This window comes from Oreochromis aureus, linkage group 3, assembly GCF_013358895.1.
Source record: "Oreochromis aureus strain Israel breed Guangdong linkage group 3, ZZ_aureus, whole genome shotgun sequence".
Classification (NCBI taxonomy): Eukaryota; Metazoa; Chordata; class Actinopteri; order Cichliformes; family Cichlidae; genus Oreochromis; species Oreochromis aureus.
Window position 1 is genome coordinate 21,913,659 of NC_052944.1, and position 21,618 is coordinate 21,935,276.

At 37.7% G+C, this 21,618-nt stretch overlaps 1 protein-coding gene and 1 long non-coding RNA gene across 3 annotated transcripts; both read right to left on the reverse strand.

Annotated features, from left to right (window-relative positions):
- Positions 1-723: 723 nt before the first annotated feature.
- On the reverse strand, positions 724-11,280 carry LOC120438999. Of its 2 annotated transcripts, none has more exons than XR_005612314.1 (3): positions 11,225-11,280; positions 928-1,477; positions 724-854 (listed from the first exon to the last, which is right to left on the reverse strand). It is a non-coding gene; the product is annotated as an uncharacterized LOC120438999 (long non-coding RNA). The 2 variants fall into 2 exon arrangements; XR_005612315.1 differs by lacking the exon at positions 11,225-11,280 and having other exon boundaries at positions 928-1,055; positions 1,199-2,353.
- Positions 11,281-16,881: 5,601 nt separating this feature from the next.
- Positions 16,882-21,020, reverse strand: LOC120435658. The gene is made up of 7 exons (XM_039605468.1): positions 20,651-21,020; positions 19,730-20,400; positions 19,592-19,637; positions 19,072-19,164; positions 18,604-18,714; positions 18,197-18,473; positions 16,882-17,327 (listed from the first exon to the last, which is right to left on the reverse strand). Exons 1-6 carry the CDS (start codon positions 20,690-20,692, stop codon positions 18,420-18,422), a joined length of 1,017 nt encoding a protein of 338 aa, XP_039461402.1. The 5' UTR covers positions 20,693-21,020; the 3' UTR covers positions 16,882-17,327; positions 18,197-18,419.
- Between the last annotated feature and the right edge of the window lie 598 nt (positions 21,021-21,618).

The window sequence follows — 21,618 nt, forward strand, 5'->3', positions numbered from 1 at the left end:
ACTGATACTTTGTTTTTATCCTTTAAATTCAGCATGGAGCCCATTGAATTGTGACATTACCAATAAGTGTGATGTGTCACATGGCCCTCTTCCTATTGAAAAAACAAAAGTTGTATCCAAGATGGCCGACTTCTAAATGGCCACCATGGTCACCACCCATCTTGAGGAGTTTGCCCCCTCACATATACTAATGTGCCACAAACAGGACTTTAATATCACCAACCATTCCCATTTTATTACGGTGTATCCATATAAATGGCCCACCCTGTATGTATATATATGTATATATATATACTTTTTTGATCACAAAAACAGGGAAAATACCTCCAACATCCTCAAACATTTCACCACTCATCATGTAATTAATTTGCATGAATGTAATGTCTTTGATTTGCTGATTAGAGAGAGTAGTGACTCTCAAAGTGGAGCCAATGAGAATCGATAAGGAAATCAATAAGGAATCAAATTGATAAGTTATATTAATGGAATTGCTAAATTCCTATCAATTCCCTTCCTTAGCCTCAGTGTAGTTTGAACTTCGTCTTGACCATGTTTACATACCTAAATACATTAGGTTGATGCCATGTGACTGGCTGTTGAGACATAATGAACAATAGACAGGTATACCTAATATAGTGGTCTGTGGGTGTACACAGTCTTAAAAATAGTAATATTATTAATAAATAACCTCAGAGACAGTCTCTTTCAGCAAATGATGAAATCTTTTATTTATTCCTTTGGCCCAGTCTTTTTCTTGGCTGGTGTTACCTCAAAGAAGTGGTGTACGTAAAAATAAAAGAAGAAAAAAACGTGTTGCTGCAGATCTGAGTCCAGACTCTGAAGCCTTTATAGTGCTGCAAAGAAAATACAAATAAACTGAGTGTGAGTGTTTTATTTCAAAATTGTGATTTTACCTTTGTATGTCACCTTGAATTTTTGTTGTCCCTGCCTTGATAGTGGGACACAGCTTTGTGTGGAAGAGTCATCTTCAGATGATGAGGACCTCACCATTCCAGTCCCAGAAAATAGCGATTTAGAAATTGTGACACCGCTGCCTGAAAGGTATGTTATTACAATTCTGTTATGGAATATTCTATCCAATGAATGTATGAAAAAGTTTGATTGTTTAAAAACAGATTGGACTGAGAATTTCATTAAACATGAAATTACATATCACGTTTTCTGCATGTTAGGATACCTGGGTCCCTGTGGTTATGGTTTTGATTTATCTATATTCTTTGATTTAGTGTTTCTATTATTTAGTTTTAGTATTTCAAGCTCCCCTATATATTTAGTATTTCTGATGTGTAGTTCTTAGTTTTGTTACGCTGCCACTCAGTTATGTTTTCATGTTTTTTCTTTCCCCGTCTCGTCTGTTTCCTAGGCGTTTCCTCTTTGCCCTGTTCTCCTCTTGTATTTAGTATCGGTCTCTTCCTCTGCTCATTGTCGCGTCCTCCTTCATTCCCCGCTGTGTGTCCTACCAAAAACATAGGTTTTTGTTATAAAATTAAAGCACTCATGTTTGCATAATGACGTTACTGAATCAATAATGACAATGAAACTGACCACATCCCACTGTTCATTTAGTGGTGCTATTTACGACAGTCTTTCAACTGTCGGCAAAGTGGGTGTTCTGAGGTGGAAGAAGTGTGGAAAAACAGGGATGAGGAGGACAGAAATCCCGACCCTTCAAGTTTATGCCAGCAAGGAACTCTTGCCCTGTATTTAATGCCACAACAGCACGGTCTCCTCTGTCGCTGTTCCAGCTATTCTTTAGTGCATCTGCTATCAGTGTCACGGTTCTGGGTCATTCTGACCCAGCATTTTCAGTTTCTTATGTTTTTGGTATTCTTCTGTATTATGATTTATGTTCTGATTCTTTAGCTCTCCTGTGTTGATTATTATTATTATTCTAAGTTCCAGCTTATTCCGGTTTAGATTTTGTTCTTATGCCCTCATGTTTAGTATAGGTTTAGTTCCGTGCTTAGTCTTCTCTGCCCGTGTGTTCCCTCTGCGTAAGTCCGTGTTTCTTAGTTTGTGTCTTTGTGAATTGTTTCCTGTTTTATTTTGAAGGTTTATGTCTTATGTCAGTGTTTCTAGTTTCACTTCCTCTGTCTCGTTACCCCTGATCTCTCCCAGCTGTGTCTCCCTCCTGTTTTCCATTCTCTGATTACGCCTCAGTGTATTTAAACCCCGTGTTTCTGTGTCAGTCTCATGTTGTACCCTAAGATTTTGCCTGTGTGTTCCAGTTAGTGGTTCACGGTTTGGTTTCTGATCATGGCCAGCAATAAAGTTGTGGTTTTTTTTAATTGCAATTCAGGCTACGTCCACACGTACACGGGTATTTTTGAAAACGGAGATTTTCCGTTTTCGTTTTAAAAAATAATCCCGTCCACACGTAAACGCAGAAATGAAGGAAAACGCTGCTAGGAACATGCCAAAGCAACAGGTGGCGATATATTCCTAACCGTGTAGAAATGTTGGCCAATCAGAAATCTAGAAGCCTCGGTAGGAAATAGTAAACAAAGATGGGGCATAGAAGCAGAACCGAGTCGTATGTGTGGAGGGACAGTAACTGTGTGTGTATATGTAAGCATTTAAACACTGCAGAGAGTACAATTAACAGTAACAGTATTGTAGAAATTAATTTCACCGAAACAATAACGTGGCGCACAGTGTGACGTCAAAAAAGGCGCACACCTTTGACGCTGCGTTTTCTCCGTTTTTCTCGTCCACACGTAAATGCAAAAACGGAGTTTTCGAAAATATCCACCCTGGCAGGCGTTTTTAAAAATCTCCGTTTTCAGTGACTGAAAACGCCGTTTACGTTTGGACGAAAGGTGCAAACGCATAGAAAAATCTGCGTTTTCAAAAATACCCGGGTACGTGTGGACGTAGCCTCAGTCTCCTCAAGTCCTGCATTTGGATCCTCATCTCCGCCTGCCCGGACAGAGCCCTGACAATCAGAACAATTATTGAGAACACAAATGCCAAAGCTGCAAAGAAAAAGAGGGCTGACAGCAAGTTTCATTGGACTGCTCTGATGGCGAAGGAATTTTACATCTTCTTTGCAATTCTCATTTACACAGGCCTTGTAAGTGTACACCACAGAGCTGACTACTGAAGAAAAGAATGGCCTTACAACTTTCACTTCCCCCGTGACACTATGCCAAGAAAACATTCTGAAGCCATCTTGTGGTCATTGCACCTCAGCAGCCAAAAAGATGACAAGGACAATGGACAAAAAACAGAAACACCCCAGAGTACGACCGGCTCTCCAAAATAAAGCCACTCTACAACCAGATTGTGACTGCCTGCAAAGCCCATTTCCAGCTATATAAAAAGATTTGCATCAATGAGAGGATGGTGGTGTCTTAGGCTAGGATTTTGATGAAACAGATGACCTATGAAGAAAAAAAAAAAAAAAAAAGGCTGTTGTGGCACCATTAGAATTTAATTTATTTTTATTTAGAAAGAAGGACAATATATATTAATGAACATTTTAACAAATGAAAAGAAACGCGCACAACGAGTTTCCTAAGAAGGCTGAGAGGGGAGATATGCGCTGTTTGGGAAGTGGACTGACACTCGAGAGGTCACAATGTGCTCCACGGTGCACAAGGCCTTCAGCGGAAAGACTGCGCAGCGAAAAGTGAAGGGGGCTGCAGGTCGGACAACAAAGGCTGTACCTGTTCCGGATTGTGTTGTGGACTACAACAAGAACTTGGGTGGTGTTGATTTGTCCGATGCTCTGATTGGTTATTACACTGTCCTCCATAAAACTATGAAATGGTATAAAAGTTTTTTTAATTATTTCTTAGACATTGCTGTCGTTAACAGTTTTCTTTTGCATATGGAGTTATGCAAGAGCTAGGCTAAGGAGACAATGACACAAAAAAGTTCCGGGAGCACCTTGCCAAGGAGATGGCTGACTTTGCTGTTGCCACAGCATCACTATCACCAACACCAATGCCTAAACTCAACAGCATGGCACGTTACTTTGGCAGCAATGCAACAGTTTCAAGGAGATATTGCAGGAGGTGCCAGGATGCTGGCATCTCGAGGGTGAAAACCTCAATTTATTGTAGGTCTTGCGATGTCCCTCTGTCCCTCACATAAAAAAAAGCAACTGTTTTGAAATGTGGCATGATGAGCATCAGTAAATGAAGGTGTAAATATGTAGTGTAGGTTTGACAGCAAATGTAACCCTTTGTAATAGTGTTATTTGAAGTACTCACATATTTCTCTGTTCATGTAAACAGTCATCCAATAATACTTGATATTCGATTATAATTATGGTGAGTAACCATTAACATTTTAGAGGTATCAAGGCCGTGTGCTTAACTTCTCCAACTCTACGAACCTATTCATGACAGAGAACTGCACCAAAAATTACCCCCTAGTTACATTAGACTCACTTGGAAATGAAATTATTTTTAATAATTTGCATACACACCCAGAGACACAGAGGCTTGGAAGGACCTTTGATGAAAATGTCATAAGGCCAGGGAACTCATCACTGTAAAAAGCAAGTTTATGTCATGGTTCTGAGTCTGAGGACTCAGTGTTCTGTTTTAATTAATATTATCTTATGTTTCGGTTTAATTCTGGTTATGTCTTCTGCTAAGATTTTTAGTTCTTAGGTTTTGGTCCCCATGCTCCCTCTGTTCTGTATCTAGCCTGTGTCTCCGTGCCTGTCGTGTGCTTCGTGTTTTATTTTGACAGTGCCTGTTCTGCATTCAGTCCCGAAGTTTGTTTTCGACCAAGTCTTTGACGAGAACGCTACACAAGTCGACATTTTTGGAACACCATATTGGAACCCAAAAGACCTGTTGGAAAACCAAGAGGTAAAAACAGCTTCCTAGAATTTCAGCTAGAAAGATGTGTGGAGTGGATGTAAGGACTGTGATGAAATGCCTGTAAAATGTTTATTTCTGTTAAACTAATGTAAAAACCATCTGTAACCTATTCTAGCTCACTGCCCTGTGAAAACCTAACACCTGTAATTCCAACAAACACAATATGGTTGATTGGTACCGGGGCTTTTACAGACAGTGGACGTCTATGCCTTGAGTTTGAATATCTTGAAAAAGGTCTTTTTGATTTCATGACAGAGAGAGAAATTCAAAGGGCTCAGTTTGAAGGCAATTCCGAGCTGTCACGGAGCAAAAACGGGAGCTGGAAGCATGTAAATATAATAATAACCACTGCAGCCAAGAAGAGTGCCTGACGAGCCCAGCTGTAAGTAAGCTATTAAGACTCAACTGTACACTGTGTTCGTGTTTTCCTCCAGAAAAAATAAGTTCCGTTGGAGCAGCCTTTCAACGCCTCTCTCTGTCTCTGCTAAGCAAAGTTGACCCAGACAACAAAGTAAAGCTAGTTTTCGGCTACCAGCCCGACACGGAACCCACCGTATTAGCCAGAGGTCCTTTTACTACGGTTCGGAGCCGCGGACCTTTAGTAACAGTAATAAATCACAGCAATAGTACATTCATGTAGTTGTAAACAGCATGATAATATATTAAGTAATCCAAAGTATTCAGAATACGTTACTCTCATTGAGTAACGTAACGGAATATGTTACAGAATACATTTTGGGGCATGTATTCAATATTCTGTAATGGAATACATTTTAAAAGTAACCTTCCCAACACTGGGTACTGGACCATGCCTTTGCCAAACTGGACCACCTTGCATGGCTGCACCACCTTAGCCCCTAGTAAGTCAACACTTTTTATTTAGAGTGACTGTCCCAGTGGACACACCTACAACACATTTTACCACAGACCGTAAATATTCATTTAACAGAAACTTAACCAAAAATGCAAAGTCAGCAACTGTGAAAAAACTACGTGACATGAGTGCCTCACTTCATCAAATTTATAATTTATAACTATAATGAAAAACATACATTGTTATTCATATCAGCAGTAATGAGGTCAGTAAAGCTAATACTGAATCAGTGTGTAATGTCACGAACACTGTCAGACTGTATAGGTTTCTCTGGTCTCTTCCTCAAACTTGTCCCTCAGTGCTGCCACCACTGCACGTCATTAAAGTCTGTCTTCCTTTCCAGTAGTTTTTCCTCATCTCTATGCTCTCCCCCCCCACAACCGGTCGCAGTAGATGGTCACCCCTGTAAAAGGGAGTTTTTCCTTTCCATTGTTGCAAAATGCTTGCGGAGGGGGTCACTTGATTGTTGGGGATTTAGTGCCTTCAGCCGACTTTTGTTGTGAATTGGCATCAGAGAAAAAAAATGTAATGAACAATTAAATTTTTTGAATTAAAAATAAAGACATCTACATTAAAAAGCAAACTGTGTTCCTGTCTTTGTAATAGTCAACCAAGTAAAATCATTTAAAATTTGTTCAAGTTTTTTACTGTGTTAGTGGTATTTTATACTCCATACTTAAGTGTACAATGTAACAACCCACCATTAAAACACAATTTTATTATTATTATTATTTTTACATAAACTAAGAAACTTTTACATTAATTGGTGAGTCTTAATTGGCTGTAGCTGTGAATGCGGGTGTAAAAATACTTACTGTTTATAATTATAAACTCAAAACTCAGTGCTTATGCATATGAATAATCAGGGCTATAGTGAAATAAAGGACATTTTTATCAATTTAAATTGCACTCTTCATCCATCCAAATATTGGTCACAATGGCAGGGATTGCACATAACTTCTTTACTACAACTATTACCACCAGAGTGTGGAGTATCCTATACTTGCTAGCCCAATTAGTCTCTAAAATTATAAGAAACATACAACACAACATTTTATGGCATACTGAATATTTTTTCCCGCACTGATAGGCATAGAATGGCCCAGCACATATTCATCTGATTTCAGGAAATAAAATTTTCACTACTTAGAAATGATAACATCAGAACCCATTTCAAAAAATTCCCCAGCGACTTTACACCAGATGCCCTTCCTGACACCACCCTCTCATTTCAAGCTCTAAAGTATGACGACAGCGTGAAGTTTCAGAAGAGTGGGGGAATGAGACTCATGGACGTAGGAAACAGGGGCAGATCTAGAGAAATTTTTTTAGGTGGCATAAGGGTGGCATGGAAATCAAATGTGGGGGGGTAAAATCAAAGCCATGTTTTTATACACGCTGGTGTTACATCCTGCAATATGCATTATATGTGGTTAAAATACACCAAATGCAGTAAGTATACATATTTCATATAAATATAGTCTATAACTTTATGTCATTTAGCCCAGATAATTAAACATTTCAGTTACATAAAAGATGTGAATTTTGATTTTATGTACTGTATAGCCTATATAATAAATAAGTATGTAGCCCAATTAGTATAAAATCCAGAAAGTTACACAACATGGGGCAATTCATTTGCTTCAAACCCAAGAAGTTTCACACTCGTTTTGTTAGAAATAATTAAATTTGTTGCTTAAATTTACACAAAATGCAAGAAATCTGCACTGACAGGAAACATTTTTCACCAAAATATTAAACCTAATTTTTTATGATTTACTGGGTTAAACCTCTGGCGTCCAGGGTATAACTAGCCATTTTTGACTACTTTTGATTTTACCTTTGTATTTCAACTTTAAGATTGTTTTTTGTCCCTGCCTTTTTTGTCATTCTTTTCAGCACAATCTCATATGTCTTAATTTACAGTTTTTTTTTCATTAACATACTGAATTAACACAATTGATCTGAAATCACACAAAAACTGAGCATAAAAACAGCAGCTTGTTGCTGTGGCATCTTATATCGGTCACGTGATTTGGAGGTGTGGCGTGTCCATTGACCCCAGAGGGCTAATAACACTACTTCATTCCATTACCGGTCTTTCACAATTAACCACTTGTGTTGAAATAAAAAAAATGCCCATGGTGTTGATTCAAAATGTGCTCTGGCACAATTATAAGCATTGGTTTCTATAGACAACAACAAATAAAGCCGTTACACGCTGAACCATTTTTAGTTGTGGAGGGGAGGTAATACTATGTAATATATTCAGTTTTAGAGTATGGGGTAAATCTGACACTTTAGAAAAACTAAAAATACATGAAAATCAATGTTACTGCCAATCATTGAACCATTGACCCAGGGTCTATTAAAAATAATAATCATAGACTCTACTATAGCTGTAGTAACACACTTTTTTGGGGGGAGGGGGGCTTTAAAGGGTTGAAAATCAAAAAATATAAATAATATTTGGTGTTTATGTTTATCGTTGTAAAAGACTGAGTCATTTAAAGTGGGAAAAACTTATTACTTTATAATATTTTTACAGCAGTTGTGTTTTAAATTTAAATAACAGAAAAAATATAATAATAAAACCAATAATCATAAAAACTATGAAATATATTTTATGGAATGTTTTTTTATATATAAAACAATGAATTTATGTAAACATATTGGCCGTTACAGGGTTACAATTCCCAAAATTTCAAATACTATTTGATATTTATAGTTCAGGCTGAAGGGGTTTTAAAAGACTGAGTAAAGTGGAAAAACATAGTACGATGTAATATTTTTACAGCGGTTTTGTGGAAACTGTCATTTATTGGTCCTCGGGATCACGAATGCCTTTTTTTTTTTTTTTTAATTTGACGTAACACAAAAAATAAAAATGCATTGAAAATCAGTGTTACTGCCAATCCTTGACCCATCTCAGGGTCTAATAAAATAATAATTATATACTTTACTATATACTAATAGTAGTAGTTTACAAATTTTAATGACATAATTTGGAAAGTTTTTTTTTTTTTTTAAAAGACTGAGTCATTTAAAGTGGAAAAAACTTGTAGGATGTAATATTTTTACAGCAGTTTTGTTGAAACTGCCATTTTTTTGTCCTTGGGATCACAAATGTCAGTTTCATTTAAAATTTGACCCAACAGAAAAAATAAAAATGCATGAAAATCAATGTCGCTGCCAATTCTTGACCCATCTCATAATTATATACTTTACTATAGCAGTTATCACATTTTAAGGAATTTTTTTTTAGGGGGAGGGGGATGAGTTAAAAAAAAACAACATGCCTTTAAAAGGTTAAAAACCCAAAACTATAAATAATATTTAATATTTATAGTTCAGGCTGAAGGGGTTTTACAAGACAGTCATTTAAAGTGAAAAACAATAGTACGATGTAATACTTTTAAAAGCAGTTTTGTGGAAACTGCCATTTTTTTTGTCCTTAGATCACAAATGTTACTTTTAAATTTGAGATAACAGAAAAAATAAAAATGCATGAAAATCAATGTTTCTGCCAATCATTGACCAATCCAGGGCATAATAAAAACCATTAATCATAAAATGTATGAAATGTATTTAATGGAAATTTTTTTAAATAAAAAAAAGCAAGCTATCTAAACATACTAGCCTTTAAAGTGTTAAAAATACATTTTTATATGTAAATTTCGGGCTGAAGTAATTTTAAAAGACTGAATCATTTAAAGTGGAAAAGAATATTACTATATAATATTTTTACAGGAGTAAAAAGAGTCAGGATTTTTAACATTTTTGACCTCTAACGGTGTGTTTTTTAGGCTAACCAGTAATGGCCTTAGTTGGCTAGCTAGGATGAGTAGTTGGCTCTCAGGGAAAGCTGTCTTCGTCAGCTAATCCATGCACATGAATGAATTTACCATGACCAAGGAAATTGCTCTGAGCTTAAACGTAATTCAGACATTGGCTCTGCTGATCTGACTGAACTGAAGGATTTTCAGACATGCAGTTGAAGATGAGGCACTAAAACATTATATATTAATATTATATTAGTTTATATTAGAAACAGCTTAGTCACTAACGTTACCGTTACTGTACTTTAATTATGAGTATTATACTGTAAGAGCAACAGAACTGATTAAATATGTGAAACCTGCAGCATGTTTCTGTCTCTCTTCAAATCTGTAAACACAGTAACAGCAGATTTTTTTAAAAAGCTGTTATTAACAGCTGGTATCCACAAAATAAAAGAAACAGGATTAAAATAGCAAAGTCTAATATTTATGTACTGATACCAACTATGTACATTTAGCAGCTTGAGTTAAAATATATGTTTCATTTTCCACTGATGAATTTATTAGCACTACCTCTGTGTATTTTTTTTACTCAGTTTGTTTCAAATATTCAGGTTAAAAAATCAGTCGGAATCAGTGTTGGGCAAGTTACTTTGAAAAAGTAATTCAATTATAGTTACTAGTTCTTCAAAAAAGTAACTGAGTTAGTAACTGGGTTACAATATTCTAAAAGTAATTAATTACTTGGAAAAGTAACTATTGCGTTACTTAAAAAAAAACAAAGAACGTTTAACCCTCTGGCATCCAGGGTATAATTGGCCATTTTTTTACTACTCTTAATTTTCTCTCCACATTTTACCTTTAAAAACTATTTACTTTGCCTTGTTTGGTATCATTCTTTTTAGCACAACCTCGCGTGCCTGAATTTAGTTATGTTCTCATTTTGTCATACTGTATAACCAGAATTGATCTAAAATCAGACAAAAACCATAAAATCACAGTAGAAAAAGTTATATTTTTACTGTAACAATCATAAACATGTTTAATGAATCATATTTCATAACTTCAAATGCAAACATTAATTGTCAATTTTAAAATCCTATGCACAAGTTTTGCAAACAACAAACTTATTTGCATCCATTTACCTTGAGTTTTTTAAATAACCATTTCAAACTATTTACAGAACAATCAGCTGTTCTTCAATAAGATGCCACACAAATTATTTGTGCCACTCCAAAAACATAATTTCTGTCCACTATAAAGGAGAACATCACAGCCTGATACCTGCAGGTCTGACAGCAGCAGGTGTATCACCTCTGTTTCTACCTGGAGACAGCAGTCGCCTCATTGTTCTAACACACAACACAAAACTATCCACAACACTACACACTAACTACACAAGACGACACATTAACTACACACCCCAAACACGCTAAACGTCACAAATCTCTCACATCTCAAAACTCGCTCTCTCTCTTTTTCTGCTCTCTCTCTCTCGCCGTCACTCCTAAAACTTCCCCTGTTTTGTTTTGTTTTTTGCTCATAAGCAGAGAGTGCTTGCTAGCGCTAACGTGGCGAAACTATTGAGGAAAAAACGCCGCGTATATCTTGTTTATCACGACTCTGGTTTTACGTGGCCTATCGACACAATTTAAAAACTGGTCTATATCACCTTGTTGCTTTGTCTTTAAGTGGTCACATGATTGACTTACCACGACTACTTTATTCTTCCTCAGTCAAACAGCAGCACTCGATTGTTTTGCCCCCTGAGCTTCAGGTGTTGTGCTAGACCAGGGGTGGGCAATTCCAGGCCTCGAGGGCCGGTGTCCTGCAGGTTTTAGAGCTCACCTCGGGTCAACACACCTGAATCACATGATTAGTTCATTACCAGGCCTCTGGAGAACTTCAGGTCATGTTGAGGAGCTAATTTAGCCATTTAAATCAGCTGTGTTGGTTCAAGGACACATCTAAAACCTGCAGGGACACCGGCCCTCGAGGCCTGGAGTTGCCCACCCCTGTGCTAGACAGTGATCGTGATTACCGTCCGCGGGAGCGCGCAGCTGCTTAAAGCTGTAGCGTCCAGATTACTTACAGCTACTTCCGTGCAGCTGACATAAGATGCGGTAAGCTGAACACAGTTTCAACCGCCTGTTTGTTGAAAAATAGTAACGGACCGCGTTTCCTTGTTAGTAACTGTAACGGCGTTGTAACGATAGGAATAGTAATTAGATTACTCGTTACTGAAAAAAGTAACGCCGTTACTTGTAACGCCGTTATTCCCATCACTGGTCGGAATTATTCTTAATGAGGTATTGTTCACAAAGTTACATGTGCAGCTAGGGTTGCAAAATTCCCGGAATTTTTAAAGATGGAAACTTTCCATGGGAATTAACGGGAATTTATGGGAATAAACTGGGAATTTTCAAAATTGAAGGTTGGCTCTTCTTAGGGAACTTAAATATAGTTGAGCAAAGTATATTTTAGCATAATATTGACAAAAACAAACAAATGCAATTCAATTACACTTGAATATCCATGCCATTCCTTAATCACATGTACAGAGCACATGCTTGCGGAGGGGCCGTAGTTACACTCAGCAGCACAGGAACAGAACAGGAGGGAGAGACAGAGAAAGAGAGCCAGGGACAACAACTTCACATTAGAAAGGTATAGTAATCATCCACAACTATTTTCAGTTGCACATGATAAAGGATTCAGAAAGTTTATCCATGCAGGTCCATATAAAAGAGAATATGCATCTTCTTTTTGTTTTCATATTTTAATTTATATTTAATTGTGTTGTGGTTTGCAGTGTTTTGTGTTGTTGCACAAAGGAAAAAGCTGAAAATTTAAATAGTTAAAAGTTGAAATGTGAATAGTTGGTTTTTGTATTACATGATTTGTTTATTACATTTTATGTGGAATAAATAAAAGTATATTTACGGTGGCCCTACAGACAAAGCACGTACAAACTTCAAAACACATACGAACTCTGAAGCACGTACAAACTCCGAAACACGTAAAAACTCCAAAACACGTACAAACTCCGAAGCACGTACAAACTCTGAAGCATGTACAAACTCCGAAGCACGTACAAATTCCAAAACACGTAAAAACTCCATAGCACGTACAAACTCTGAAGCACATACAAACTTCAAAACACATACGAACTCTGAAGGATGTACAAACTCAAACACGTAAAACTCCGGCACGCATAAACTCCGAAGCACGTACAAATTCCAAAACACGTAAAAACTCCATAGCACGTACAAACTCCAAAACACGTAAAAACTCCATAGCACGTACAAACTCCAAAACACGTAAAAACTCCATAGCACGTACAAACTCTGAAGCACATACAAACTTCAAAACACATACGAACTCTGAAGGATGTACAAACTCCGAAACACGTAAAAACTCCGAAGCACATACAAACTCCGAAGCACGTACAAACTCCAAAACACGTAAAAACTCCATAGCACGTACAAACTCCAAAACACGTAAAAACTCAGAAGCACATAAAAACTCAAAACACGTACAAAAGACAACAGAAGTGCTCCAGGATGCTAGGGCGCAGTGTTGAGCTTTTATTACATAGTGGCTACACAAGCCAGCAAGTACCAATGACCGGATTTGGTGTGTGGTAGTAACAGGTAAAAAAACATTTATTTTTTTAAAATTATTTGAATATATATAAATATGTTGTGTATAAATACACAAACCATACACACATGCTTTCAATTGTGTAATTTAAGTGATCTAGGTAGCTCTGTGTGGAAGTTCAGTTCATGCTAGAAATGTGTTTTGGAGTTTGTACATGTTTTGTCTCTAGGGGCCACCGCATATATTTATATATAAACATATATAAATAAACCACTTTTTTACATTAGTAATTAATTTTGTGCATAATTTTATATTAATGTTAATAATAAATTAATTTAAGCAACAAAACAACCTGAAGAGCCGGTTCGGAGCCAAAAGAGCCGGCTCTTTTGAGAGAACCGGCTCTTTCGGTTCAGCTCACTAAAAAGAGCCGGCTCTTTCGGCTCCGAACCGGCTCTTCAGGTTGTTTTGTTGCTTACATCCTATCACTACATTCCAGTTGTTTAGCTAGCCTTACAATTTATATCTGTTTATTATCATATTGCAATTGTATTATTACGATCTCTTGCATTGCATTAGCATTTTTACAAGCTCTTGTTTTATTTTACAGAAAAATGCCACGTGCGCTATCTGATGTGTGGAGACATTTTACACCAGCTAATGTACAAGGGAAATCTGTATATATGTGTAAGTATTGTGATAAGACGTACGTGAAGAATGCCACAAAAATGCAACAGCACATTGCAAAGTGCAAAAAAATTCCTCAAGGCCCAACACATGCAGCAGCCAGGAGTTCCACTCAAGGGAAAATGAATCTGTTTCAGCTGTATCAGAGTCAGATACCCACTCATCAGCTCCTGGTCCCTCTGGCATCAGAGGATTCTTTGATTTTATGGATGACACTAGCCAGAAAAACGCAGATGAGTGTTTTGCTCGTGCAATCTATGCAACTGGCTCACCCCTTATGCTGACATCCAATGTGTACTGGAAGAGATTTTTGAATGTTCTCCGACCAGCATACATTCCCCCAACCAGACATGCATTGTCTACTCATCTACTGGATGAAGAGTTCAGTCGAGTTCAAGCAAAGGTGAAACAGACCATTGACCAAGCTGACTGTATTTCAGTCATCTCTGATGGATGGTCCAATATCAGGGGACAAGGAATTATTAACTACATAATCACCACTCCTCAGCCTGTGTTCTACAAGAGTGTAGACACAAAGGAAAACAGACACACAGGCCAATATATTGCAGATGAGCTCAAAGTGATCATCAATGACCTTGGACCAGATAAGGTTTTTGCACTGGTCACTGACAACGCAGCCAACATCAAGGTTGCCTGGGCAGATGTGGAGGAGACCTACCCTCATATAACTGCTATTGGCTGTGCTGCCCATACACTAAATCTTCTCCTAAAAGACATAATGGCACTAAAAACAATGGACACTCTGAATAAGAGAGCGAAGCAAGTTCTGAAATATGTTAAAGGCAAACAAGTAACTTCCGCTACATTTCTGTCAAAGCAAAAGGAAAAGAACAAGAGTACTACACTGAAGCTTCCCAGCATAACGCGATGGGGTGGTGTTGTTATCATGTTTGACAGCCTTCTGGAAGGAAAGGAGTCTCTGCAAGAGATGGCCATATCCCAGTCTGTAGGCATCGACAGTGACATCAAGAAGGTCATCTTGGATGATGTGTTCTGGGAAAGAGTATCTAGCAGTCAGAAAATCCTCAAACCTATTGCAGCAGCAATAGCGAAGATAGAGGGGATGGTGCCATCTTGTCAGATGTCCAGTGCCTTTTGCAGAACTCAAAGAAGAAATCCAGACAATTCTGCCCACTTCCTACTACTGAAAGCAGAGGAAACGGCTGTGGTCAAGTCATTGGAACAGCGGAGGGAGTTCTGCATGAAGCCAGTGCATGCAGCAGCATACATGCTGGACCTCAAATATTATGACAAGGGCATACTTTCTGGGGAAGAGATCAACAGTGCCTATGCGGTCATTACAGCCATGTCTGACCACCTGGGTCTCGATAAAGGCAAAGTTCTAGGCAGTTTGGCAAAGTATCGAACAAAGCAAGGCCTTTGGAAAGGGGATGGAATATGGCAGTCATGCCAGCACATATCTGCAGCCACCTGGTGGAAGGGACTATGTGAATCTGAGGCCCTTGCACCTGTAGCCTCCATCCTCCTCCAAATCCCACCATCATCAGCCGCCTCCAAGCACAACTGGTCACTGTTTGCGAACACCCACACAAAGGTTCGCAACAGACTCACAAATGTGAGAGTGGAAAAGCTGGTCGGCATTCGGGCAAACCTACGGCTCTTTGAGCCTGACACAGAGCCATCCTCAACAAGGCTGGAAAGTGACACTGAAGAGGAAGACTCAGAGTTGGATGCTGAGGAAGTGGACATGTTGTTGGATGATGATGAGGTCCAGGAAGAGTCTATTGACTGAGCAAAAATGAGAAAAGAGGATTGCTTGAAGGAAGATTTGCATGTTTAATGGGACGTTTTGAAGGATAAGTTTAACCTTTTGAATGGGACTTTGTGGAGATTTTTGGACAGGGGGCATTTTCGAATGAGCGGGGTTAGGGGATGGTAATATATGGAGTTAAATCAGGGCCATTTGTGTAGTTAAAAGAAAAATTTGAAATCGAAAATATGTAAACTGAAAGCAAAAGTCACATTTTTAGAGTGAACTTTGAAAAAGAAAGAGTTGGATTTAAAATAAAATCAAACGTTTTGAATATTTGTATTAACTGAAAACCCAATGGTTCTTTTATCTATAATTCCTCTGAGTAAACTTTATTTAAAAATTTTCAGTAATCTTTTTTTCATTATTATTATTTTTAAAAAATCTATTCAGTCTCAGATTACATTTTTTCAGATTCAGATCTTTTAAATTAATGTACAAAAAAAAATTCTTCAGGTTCGGATTTTTCTCTCAGCTTCAATTTTTTTTTTTTTCACTTTCAGATCTCTATTTTTCAGTTACAGACTTTTGGCCCTGTTTTGGCCTGGTGGGCGTGGCTACACAGAGAGGGGCGGGGAATCATGAGTGACAGCAGACCGCTGCAGGCTCAAGATGGTCCATTTTTCATGTTGCCTTCAGGAAACCTGGGAATGAACATAATTTATCAAACACCTCCTGCACTGTATTATTTGATAATGTTTAGAAAACATGTCATGCATAACTGCTAAAACTCAGTTACTAAAGCTCTTTCAAGCAGTAATGTGTACAAATTACGCCGTAACTGATCAATTATGAGACGTTTTCCCAGCCACTACGTGAGAAGTGGTCATTTCCCATGCTCTCAAAGTAGCGCCGCATTGTATCGGGTGGGGCTGCTGTTAACTTGTCCCTCAGTGAACGATGGCGTCGTCTTCCAACAACACTGCTGGCGCGAACAATCAGGTGAGTGTTTAAGTTTGGAACAATTACACTGCAGTCTGTGAATACTACGAATTTAAGAAGTGGCTATTGTTACGGTTAATTTTTCAGCTATTCTGTTTTTTTATTTTATAACGTTTTTTGCTGAAATGCTAGCTCAACAGAAACGCCTCGCTATCATTTTCGGCTGAAAGGGTTAGGGTTAGGGTTAGTCCTATAGTCAATTCAGAATGGTTCTGCTGGAGGCTTTTCATCTTGGCCAGGAATTTAACAATGTGTAAAGCATAGCATTGTCTATCAGTAGTTTTGAGGTGTAACTCAAAATGCTGCTCCTTCCATTTAATGTTCAGGAAGCACATTTCAAAGTTGGAGATTGACAGCCAGAGTTCTTTAATGAGTGGCATGAAGCACACAAAAACATACAGGTTTACTGTTGAAAAATGTGCCAGAGACAAAAAAAATAGTTTGTAATGTGATGTTTGAGTGTTCACAATATAATTTCCTGGCAGGTTCATTTTACATGTATATCACATCACATCAAATAAAAGTCTGAGCTATTCATGAACCTTCTCTGGGTTGAAAATTCAAAATAAAAATGTTGCCGCCTAGGAACGGTGAGTTAGTACAAAGTTAAGTACATCCAAATAAATGTCTCGGCCATGTGACTGAGAGGGCCTTGTTACATTGACAGTGTCTCTTAGTCTTGCCATGTCCTCCTCAGATAGAGGACATTCAACAGATGGAAGAATTACTCCAGGATTGCTCCCATCCAGCTCACCAATAGAGTTGACATCCAAGTACGCATCCTCGATTTCCTGTGATGATTTTAAAAAAAAGATATTTCAAATGACAATTCAAAAACAGTGTTGGGAAATTCAAGACAAACAGTCAGCTCCATAAATATTGGAACATGGGAATTCTACTTTTGGCTCTATATGCCACGCAGTGGATTTGAAATGAAACTAACACGATTGGCTATAACTGCAGAGGTATTTGAACTGTTTTCATATGTGCCTTCCACTTAAGGGACCAAAAGTAATGGAACAATTGGCTTCTCTGATGTTCCATGGCCAGGGATGTGATATTCTTGTATTTAGTGAAGCAACTCCTGACAAAAACAGCAGGATAAATTTTGAAGTGTTTTGGGCATTATATCTGCTCATATTCAGCCAAATGCTTCGAAACTCATGAGGCAGCACTTGATGGTCCAGATGGACAATCACTTAAAGCATTCTGCAGAAAAAAAACAAATAGTTAAAAGAAGTGGAATGTTATGCAGTGGCCACGTCAATCACTTGACCTGAATCTGACGGAGCAGTGTTTCATTGCTGAAGACAAAATTGAAGGGCAAATGCCTCAATAATAGCTGGAAATGAAGACAGTTGCAGTAGAGGCCTGACAGAGCATCAGCAGGAATGAAGCCCAACATCTGCTGAAGTCTCTGCGATCCAGTTTCAGTTATGATTAATGTTCTGTCTCATTACTTTTGGTAACTTAACAAGTGGGGGGTACACATGCAGACTGTTGTAACTCCTACAACTTTTAACTGATTTGGATGCAAATGCCCTCAACTTAAAGCTGATAGTCTGCAGTGACAGCACACCGTGTTTTTTTCAACATCTCCAAGTGCACTTTTTGAAACTTGATTAAAGAGGGATTGTATAATTTATATTTGTTTTAGTACCTCCACTGTGTCTGGAGTATCAACTGGATTCTGGTGGAGTCCCAGTGTCCACAGTTGTTGTGGGGACAGATTCCTCTCTGTCCTTAGAGGGTGGTTATCCCAACCCTGTCTAAAGACATCCAGATCCCTCTGCAGACGTGGAAGAAATGTATGTTGGGCACAAAACATGTGGACACCATCAGTTGGATCCAGAAGGCCTTCATCCTCGAGGTTGTGAAGGGTTTCATAGTGCACGCTTGAAACAGCCATCCACACATCTCGCCACAAGCGCTCTATTCTGTTCAACATCAAAATATGGCAACGTTTTCAGAATTTTACCCAGAAATTCACTGAATTGAAAAATATATAAGAACATTTTTCTCATTTCTCTTATTTCCATGGGACATTTATACAAATACTACACATACCTTTGGTTGTGAACACTCTTGCCTGACAGAAAGCTTCCTCTTCCACAGCCCCAGATGGTGAACATGCATCTTGCTATTCCAACATTTTCCACCCCTTGATCCCCTCGAACTCTGAAACAAAATTAAACATCAACAGTACAATTTGTTTTAAATCTAAAAAAAACATGTCACTCTTAAAATTTATTGCAGCCTTTGTGTTTTTAATATAATTTTACTTTAGACTGGTTATTAGAAGTTTATTGTTTTGGTCATTCAACAGTGTGCAGCTCTGTATAAGCACACCTTTCAAGAATTCTAAATGTTTGAACCATTTAAACAACTGTATGGGGATGTATAAACAACTGATCATATAGGCTACAGTTTACATATTGCATGTCAAAATAATTACACTGCTAATCAAGGGGGGGGGGGGATCATATTTACACATTTGCACAATCATTGTGAAAATTAATTTTGTGTAGATTTTACCTCAATGGAAAGCCATACTTTTGTACCAGCCTCCAAGAAGAAAGCAAGTGCAGTTGATGCTCTGTTGTTGGCAGCAGCACCCAGGTACATGATCTAGAGATGTAAATATCATTAAGTGGAAACTTGGTCAAGTCAAGTTACTATAATTAAAGATAGAAACATGTTTATCAGGTATTGTAGCTTGGTACATTTATTTTATATTTATAAGTACAAGAAAAAAAAGCAGGCTACATAATTCCCAAGGTAGCAAGCTGCCATGAGATGTAGCAGTACTTGTAATCAACTATTCACCCAAATGCAAAGGGTAAAAAAAAAAATCCTTTTAGCAACTTGAAGAATTAGTTTACCAAGCATTTATAGTCACCAAATACTGACAAACATAAACAGATTAGGAACATTTTGTTCTACAGAAGGATCTCTATATTACAGTATATGGTAAGTTTTATGGTAGACCAAAACACAAGTATTTCACTTTTCAATTAACATCTCATTCAGCTCAATTTTGAAAGTGAAAAATCACCTTTCTTGAGTACCCATCTATCCCTCCGAATATCACCAGGCCAAATCTGTAAAAAGAACAACAAAAAACAACAACTAGGGCATTAACAGGTATAAAACATAATTCAGTATTTAGCAGTATTGTCAGACTTCATCCTACCTTATTAGTTTATGGTTTGTGTCTATATGCATCAAGTAAAGAGGACCTTGCACTGAATATGTCCTTCGGACCACAAATCCCAGCCTTGTCATTCTTGAGAAAATACCAGCAGAGTCCACACGGTGCATCGACGAGTACACTCTCTTCCACTGTACATGGTGGCCCATGGCTTGAAGCATCCCTTTCATCATCCTGTATCCAACATGAGGTGTTCTTGTCTTTATAGATCTTACTAAATTGTCCAGCTCTTCATCACTTGTTGTACCGTAGCACTGCTTTATGGAAATGCCATATTCATGCAAACGACGTTTCACCGTCCTCACAGATATTCCAAGAAGTTTTGCAATTTGGGTGATTGATAAGAACATTTCTGTCAGTATCTGGAGCTGTACAGGCGATACATTGTAATTTGGACGTCCCAGCTTTCCTTCTGACACTGACATCTGAGAGGGGGTTTGTTCATTGACGTCCTCCATACTGAGCACAGTTGACAGCTCTATCAGAGCATTTATAATACTTTGAGGGATCTCAACCTGATCGGACAAAGATCTTAAAAGGACCATCTCATGGTCGATAACAAACTGCAAATAGTCCACATCGAGGGGTTGTCTGTGCATGACCTGGGAAACTTTATGCAGTAGTCGCTGAAGCATCTCTCTTTTTAGCTGCTCCTAAATTAAATACAAAGAATTTTACGTTACTTCACTAACTTTGTTGTTCTCCAAGCTTACAGATCAACTAGGACGTAAGTTTCAGCCGAAAATGATAGCGAGGCGTTTCTGTTGAGCTAGTATTTCAGCAAAAACGTTATAAAATAAAAAAAAAAAAGAATAGCCGAAAAATTAACCGTAACAATAGCCACTTCTTAAATTCGTAGTATTCACAGACTGCAGTGTAATTGTTCCAAACTTAAACACTCACCTGATTGTTCGCGCCAGCAGTGTTGTTGGAAGACGACGCCATCGTTCACTGAGGGACAAGTTAACAGCAGCCCCCACCCGATACAATGCGCGCTACTTTGAGAGCATGGGAAATGACCACTTCTCACGTAGTGGCTGGGAAAACGTCTCATAATTGATCAGTTACGGCGTAATTTGTACACATTACTGCTTGAAAGAGCTTTAGTAACTGAGTTTTAGCAGTTATGCATGACATGTTTTCTAAACATTATCAAATAATACAGTGCAGGAGGTGTTTGATAAATTATGTTCATTCCCAGGTTTCCTGAAGGCAACATGAAAAATGGACCATCTTGAGCCTGCAGCGGTCTGCTGTCACTCATGATTCCCCGCCCCTCTCTCTGTGTAGCCACGCCCACCAGGCCAAAACAGGGCCAAAAGTCTGTAACTGAAAAATAGAGATCTGAAAGTGAAAAAAAAAAAAATTGAAGCTGAGAGAAAAATCCGAACCTGAAGAATTTTTTTTTTGTACATTAATTTAAAAGATCTGAATCTGAAAAATGTAATCTGAGACTGAATAGATTTTTAAAAATAATAATAATGAAAAAAAGATTACTGAAAATTTTTAAATAAAGTTTACTCAGAGAAATTATAGATAAAAGAACCATTGGGTTTTCAGTTAATACAAATATTCAAAACGTTTGATTTTATTTTAAATCCAACTCTTTCTTTTTCAAAGTTCACTCTAAAAATGTGACTTTTGCTTTCAGTTTACATATTTTTGATTTCAAATTTTTCTTTTAACTACACAAATGGCCCTGATTTAACTCCATAGTAATATTGAAATCAACATTTCTGTTTTTATTCATCCATGAAACAAGTTATTGAAACGTGTTCTATTCTACTGTACTTACAAATAAATCCGTTGAAATATCTGTTGAAAACATTTTGCATGGAGGTTTTCTCATGATTTCTGTTTATATTTATGCT

Excerpts from the sequence above, each read along its gene's own strand:
- LOC120435658 (XM_039605468.1), bottom strand. The coding sequence starts at position 20,692 with ATGGCGTCGTCTTCCAACAACACTGCTGGCGCGAACAATCAG. Across the intron at positions 20,401-20,650 it reads CTGCTGGCGCGAACAATCAG|GAGCAGCTAAAAAGAGAGAT; the intron begins GTGAGTGTTTAA and ends TATTTAATTTAG. Across the intron at positions 19,638-19,729 it reads ACAAACCATAAACTAATAAG|ATTTGGCCTGGTGATATTCG; the intron begins GTAGGATGAAGT and ends TTCTTTTTACAG.